A 6,999-nucleotide genomic window follows, 5' to 3' on the forward strand; every position below is an offset into this window, starting at 1 on the left:
CATCAAATCCTAAGAGTGCTTCCTCACCATCATCTTCTTTCTCTTTACGATCCAAAATGAGAGAAGTCTGCTCAACCACGAGGTCATCAAAACATTCCCCTATCTTCAATATCCATTCAAATCACTACTAATTAGCAACCAGCTCAAAAATGTACTATCCATTCCTTACACTGGCATGGGAAACAGTCACCAGCCATCAAATTATGTGTCAATGCAATCACCTCTCCGCAATTGCCCATTCACACACTTACATATGTACAAGGTTAGTTAGGTTATGCTCAGCTTAATGCTCATGTGAGGGGCTTAGATCAACTAAGCTTTGCAGACTATAGCTACGCCGCATCTTCTGCTTGTTTACACGCGGCGACGACGACGACAACAATGGACATTGCAACCAAGCCATTCACATGAGCATATACAAAAGGCTGAGAACTGAACCCACTCTCTGGAGCAACTTATTCTTTTGCTGTGTTAAATGACAAAAGGATCGCAATTTAATGGGTCCCTATTAGATCCTGAGCTCAATTCCCAGGAAAATCCTCCCCCTTGAACAAGAGCTTGAATTAATTTACAAGAGAGTGCCCAATGAAATATGTACCTTAATTAAATACTAGGTGGGGACCAAGAAGTCATCAACATCCTCCTTCGTGTCAAAGGTGTTGATAAAAGATACTATGGCTAAGGGTATGCTTATGGCTAAAAACAAAGTCCCAAATGCCCCCAACTTCTTCACCACATAGCACTCTCTCAACCATCTCACAACTGAGTTTCCACTTTCTTCTACAGAGTTCCCTCTGCACTCATCCTCTTGTCCATGAGCCAGACGCTTTCGAACACTAGAGTATGCTTGCAAAGCTTCTATGTCCTTGCCAGGTCCCAAGACTCGGATATCCTCTTCATGCTCGATGCTGCCTTTCAGCTGAGGCTCACTTGGGAAACATTCACATCTAGATGGCTCGAAATCTGGCTCATTGCGAAGAGCCTCATGGTTATCATGGGGATGAGTAAGCACACAGAAGTTGTCACCGATGCCTTCATGTTCATCGGTAGAAACAAGAGGATGAGAATCATCAGCATGACAAAAACATTGCTCTTGATACTTGCTTGATTGCTTTTCAAGATTGGCACCATCCTTAATGGCAGCATGATCAATCCCCCCATCTTCTGTGGATAAGGTACTACTACCAGGTGTGCAATGGCCATTGTTCTCTTTCAAGGTGCACTTCTCAGCAGAACTGCAATACTGTTTCGAGACAAATTTACAAGCATTCACATTATGCCAGGCTGTCTTGTCCCGCTCTTGGGTCTCTTCACACCCAATTAGAACACCTTTGGATACAAGAACACTGTCACTGTTTTCCGTTGATACCGCCTTGAAATCTTCCTGCATATGGAGCTGATTGGCAGAGCCGCCTTCTGATAAGTTGCGTGCCAATAAACTGCCATGTTTTTCTCTAGCTTCCACATCACCCTTGCAGTCATTAGAATCATCCCTACATTCACCATCTACAGCACAATACCCCAAAGTATCCACTTCGTTTTGCTTACTGCCATCATCAATTCCACATCCTTGCTGCTCCTTTCTTGAAAAACTATGCAAATCTACAAAACCATCATCACCCTCAACATCCTCAGCATGCCCATGTTGCCCTTTATTTGCAAATTTATGACCCTCAACATGCACATGTTGCCCATTATATACAAACTTAACGCCCTCTTGCAGGTATTCTGTTGCTTGTACATCTATAACGTCTGCTTGCGTTCCTTGTATGTTATCATCATCGCCCTTTTGATGTTCTCTTGCGTAGACAGGATGATCATCCTTGTCTTTTGGTTGCCTTCCTCGTACGTAACGCTCCTCATCTCCATCAGCACAATAAACAGTTGAACAACCATCAAACACTCTGGATTTTGGAGAGCCTAGCTCACTGTCATCTGTTGCAATAGGGTTGTTTCTTATATTCCAGGCCTTGTCGTTAAGGAGTTCTATTCTCTTCATGCCCTCTGCGACGTCCATAGATTGCAACTTTGTATTCTCTAGCATAGACAGTAATAAGCTTATTGATGTGGTGGCAGGAGGAACATCACAAGACTTGCTTACCTGCAGGAATTTTTAGATATCAGTATGGAAAGAAACATGACATTTTTACGACAACTTGCACATTCTCACGCAGATGTTCTGAGGAATTATAAGGAGTACCAAAGTAAGAGAACATAACTGCACAGATTATAAGTTCTATAGAGGGGTCTGATAAAAATACCTCAAGATTTTCAACCTCTTCCAAACTCTCCAATTGGGCTATTGGATTATGGTGAATGTATGTTGGTGTAGCACATGAATTGCACTTCTGTTCAGTAGCACAAGCATGATTATTTGTGGCATGGTCCACGTTGTGTGTTTCATGAACATCATACTCTTCTTCGGAGCTAGAGGCGAATGAATCCATACATTTTTCAAGCTTGTTAGACAACTTAGAATCCAAGAATGTGTGAGGTGCGTGTAAAGCACTTTCCGTCATCTCCTCCATAGAAGGGCGAACGTTAATTGAGGACGATGATGAGGATGGAGCTACAGCTACAGACGACGAGGATGATGATGGTGAAATTGTCAATGATGAAGATACCGAGTGTACATTCAATTGCCTGATTTTCTGACGTGATGCACCTGTCTTCCCATCATGTGCACTTGTAGTCCTGGCAACTTTCTTCCTAGGACAGTTGCCATTAATAAAAGAGTCCACACTGTCGCTGGAAGACCAACCTGAAATAGGAGTGACTTTGTTACTCCACCTATCATTACCAGAGAAAGGGGGAGATGACAAATCTGGCTGTTTCTCACAAGGCCCACATAGAGGTTTCTTTCTTCTTCTCTTTCTGTAATCTACTTTACAAGTACTCTTCATAGTAGTGCAACTAGGTGTGGAAGCTACTCCTGCGGTTGACATTGAGTTATGCCCTTTATCGAGCCCCCGCTGCAGCTTGGCCTTCCGAAGAGCCTCTATCACAGAAGACCTCACCATGGCTAGCTTATCGATCTTACAATGCTCCAGAGCTTCCATAGCCTGCGTCACAGCCTGTTTATCAGGCTTGCTCCACATGCTTTCATGGCTACCCATGCTTAGCAAGCATTCAATCATCCTAGCTGCAGCTACCCTTTGCTGCCATGCCCCATTACAGAGTAGAATGTCAGCTCCCTTCTTCAACAATCCAGCTCTGAAGTAGCTCAAGCTTTCACAGTTCTTCTCAGCCAAGCTGGAGAGCAAACTCATTTGAGCAATACTTGTAGACAGTATTGTTCTCTCTTGCATAACATTCACAGCTCTCAAACAGAGCTCCTCAATTAAAGAAGGGGAGGCGACCCTCCAAGACCCCATGGAAACAAGAGGTTCTAGACACGTGGTGGCGCCTCTGCTAATGGGTTCAACTTTGCTACAAAGGGCAGCAATCAAAGGTCTGCATAAACTCTCCATAGCAACGGCTGCACAATATTGTTGCTGATGGGGATTCTCATTGGCATAATTACTGCTGGAAGAGCTACTTGAATTATCATTCATGTCTGAAGTGTCATAAGAGGTACTGTGTGTGAAGGAGGCGGAGGAGCCTGTACTGGAAGAGGTCTTTGTAACATCATCATCCTCATTACGGACATGGAGAGCTGCATTGTCTGCTAAAGAGCAAACCAGCTTAGCACAAGCTTGATGAAGGGAGCGGGATTGAGAAGCAGGACCCAAATCCAAAGGGAACCAAGAAACTAAGTGTTTGGCAATGCTTGTAATGTGGTGGAGGCTGAGCCTCAAATGGTGGTGGGTGGCATGGTGGGCCAACTCTGCAAGAAGGACGGCAGAGGAATGAGCCAGCTGAGAGTAAGGGCTTTGTTCTACAAGCAGCTGGTGCTTGCTCTTCTTGTCCAGAGTGCCCAACAGGGTGTTTATGAAGGGGCCCATGAAATTGTTCATGCTCTTCTCTTGCACCACCTCTCTCTGCATTAGCTCCCTGATTGCTTCCAAAGAGGTTTTCCTGCACTTGGGGTCCTTGTCCTCTAATTTGCCAAGCAATGCAGGCAAGCTGGATTGTATTGATGAAGACATGGTATACCCTGCAGAGCCATCAACAAGAGCAGTCTTCCCTCTTACCATTGGTATTGGGGGTGTGGGGGGGGTGGGGGGAGAGAGAGAAGAGAGGGGAAGACCGCCCAACCACCCGTCACCGAACACAACCCGGGGCCTCACCTGGACAGCAAACCCGTGTCGGTCTGTTGTTTGTGTGTGTGTGTGTGTGTGGGGGGGGGGGGGGGGGGGGGGGGGGGGGGGGGGGGGGGTGGGTAAGAGAGAGAGAGAGAGAGAGAGAGAGAGAGAGAGGACCAATTTTATTGGTGATAACTGCACAGGATGACAAGCTCCATGCAAGCTGCACTAATTTCACGAGAACTTGAGAAGGGACGGCGGCTAACCGGGGTTAAGACCACGATCTTTTGCTCGATTGAAGCTGTAATCCCCACACAATATCCAGACTCGTGTCGGGTTCAGTAATTCATAACATTGTGTGGGCGTGACGAGAGAGAGAGAGAGAGAGTCTGTGCGTGTGTGTGTGTGGGTGCGCGAGAGAGAGAAGCTCGTGTGGTGATCCATGCTCACAACGTGGAGCCCTTCAACTTCCTGCTAAACCTGGCTCCATTTAGGCCTAATTTTTTTTCGAGGCAAATGAAGATTTAGAAGGAATTCCCATCATCTAGATTCTATACTATAGTACTAGCTCGCACTAACGTCTACAGCGGGTCTAGACACTCTTACCAATGGCACAATGGTAAGAGCGCATCGATTGCAACTCGTGGCTACACGAATCATTGCGACTTAAACGTATCACAATCTCTTCTCTTCTTGTGTGCACATAAGACCGCTTATGCTTCGTTATAAATTCAACCCCACATCTTAGCATCCTTGAGTCAATTGGTGCATCTCAATTTCAATTGAAAGTGTGAGTTGGGTACAAAACCAACTTCTTACCACTCTTACATATACATTACTATACCCTCCTTATACTCTTCTCATTACTACACACACTGCTCTCACAATCACACTCAGACTCACACACACATCTTAAAATTAATGCACTCCTTGAGAGACTGACACTGCATCTGGAGAGACACCCTCTTTGTGCATCAGCTGAAACACACTAGAGCGTATGTGATTGCATGTGGATAGACACCCTAACTTCACATCCGCTGAAAACGTCCAGAGCTCCTTGCCCTATGCAAGTTGGCATATCCAACAATCAGTGTATTTCAAGAGACGACATCCCGGACAGGAAGCTCCTCAATCACTTTTTGTGCTTTATAAACTGCACCACATTTGGCATACATGTCGACCAAGGCAGTGTCAAGCACGACATTTTCTTTCAACAACCACTGACTACCAATAGTATCGTGAATTCTTTTGTCCATATCAGCATCTTGTCTTGTGTAATGCCACTCACATGTCTTCAAGGTGCAAGTGTACTTGATTGCATTTGCAGAGATGCCCTCTCTCTGCATTTGTTGAAAACATCCCAAGCTTCTTGACGCTGACCCTCGCTTTCAAGATGCAAGTGTCTGTGATTGCATCTAGAGAGACACCCTCACTTTGCATCCGCTGAAAACAGCCCAAAGATTCTTGGCCCTACCCAAGTTGGGCATATCCCACAATTAGTGCATTCCAAGAGACGATATCCCGGACCTCGAGCAGTTTTTGTGCTTTATGAAGTGCACCATGTTTGGCATACATGTTGACCAAGGCAGTACCAAGCACGATGTTTTCTTTCAATAAGCCCTGACTAACAATATCATCGTGAATTCTTTTGCCCATATCGACATTGTGTGTAATGCCATATGTCTTTTAGGTGCAAGTGTACGTGATTGCATCTAGAGAGATGACCTCTCTCTACATCTGTTGGAAATAGCCCAAAGCTTCCCGAACGTAACCTTTGCATTCAAGATGCAAGTGTATGTAACTGCATTTGGAGAGACACCCTCACTTCTCATCCATTGAAAAAAGCCCAGAGCTTCTTGGCCCTGCCTAAGTTGGGCATGTCCCACAATCAATGCATTCCAAGAGATGACATCTTGAACAGAAAGGTCCTCAAGCACTTTTTCTGCTTTATGAAAGTGCATGACATTTGGCATACATGTCGGCCAAGGTAGTGCCAAGCACGATGTTTTCTTTCAACACCCCTAACTAACAATATCATCGTGAATTCGTTCGTCCATATCAACATCTTGTGTAATGCCACATGTCTCAAGGTGCAATTGTAGGTGATTGAATTTGGAGAGATGCCCTCTCTCTGCATCTACTCACCTTCTTGACCATGATCTTGTGTTGGACATAACGTCTTGCCTAAGTATGTGTTCTTTTCAAACCACCCACTATGACGAATATCACCATGTATCATATTGCCTTGATACAAATCCTTCTCCTTAGGAGAGTCTTTAAGTGAGCTCACAAAAGAAAGACTTATTCTCTTCCCCTCCATGTTCGCTTGTGTAGCGGATATTGTTGCTTTCTTGGCGTTGCTCTATGTTCACAAAATCAACTCTGTGTGTGTGCGCACGCACACGCTTGTGGTCACAACTCACTTCGTGCAATGGTGTTTCTCTTTGCTACTCAACCTACACATGCAGTATAGATATAGATGTGTGTGGGGATAAGAAGAGGAAAATGGAGCTACCCTTCTATCACCAAGTGTGGTAGATTGGTAAATTTAATTTTATTGAGAGTATGAATGAGGTCTTTAGCTCAATACTCATCACATACATCTTACAAGTCTCTTTGGATTGCTCCCACAACATTAAAAATCTTTATTCTCTTCTTCTTCTCCTCTCTCTCTCTCTCTCTCTCTCTCTCCCCCCCCCCCCCCCCCCCCCCCCCCCCCCCCCCCCAAGTGTGGTAGATTGGTTATGCCATTTCCCTCTTGAATAACAGGTCTCGAGTACTCTCCTCGTCGAATAGATATTAAGGTCTCTTGGGA

The 6,999-nt window shown here is 45.0% G+C and overlaps 1 protein-coding gene across 1 annotated transcript; it reads right to left on the bottom strand.

Moving 5' to 3' along the window:
• Positions 1-444: 444 nt before the first annotated feature.
• On the bottom strand, positions 445-4,613 carry LOC147454605 (uncharacterized). The gene is made up of 2 exons (XM_086516498.1): positions 2,262-4,613; positions 445-2,101 (listed from the first exon to the last, which is right to left on the bottom strand). The coding sequence occupies exons 1-2, from the start codon at positions 4,134-4,136 to the stop codon at positions 611-613; spliced, it is 3,366 nt and encodes a 1,121-aa protein (XP_086372624.1). The 5' UTR covers positions 4,137-4,613; the 3' UTR covers positions 445-610.
• Between the last annotated feature and the right edge of the window lie 2,386 nt (positions 4,614-6,999).

The sequence above is a fragment of the Adiantum capillus-veneris genome, chromosome 7, assembly GCF_014529385.1.
Source record: "Adiantum capillus-veneris isolate H3 chromosome 7, ASM1452938v2, whole genome shotgun sequence".
In the NCBI taxonomy this organism is placed as follows: domain Eukaryota; kingdom Viridiplantae; phylum Streptophyta; class Polypodiopsida; order Polypodiales; family Pteridaceae; genus Adiantum; species Adiantum capillus-veneris.

Coding starts and splice junctions, on each gene's coding strand:
- LOC147454605 (XM_086516498.1), bottom strand. CDS start 4,136: ATGGTAAGAGGGAAGACTGCTCTTGTTGATGGCTCTGCAGGGTATACC. Junction 2,102..2,261: donor AAGAGGTTGAAAATCTTGAG/GTATTTTTATCA, acceptor AAATTCCTGCAG/GTAAGCAAGTCTTGTGATGT.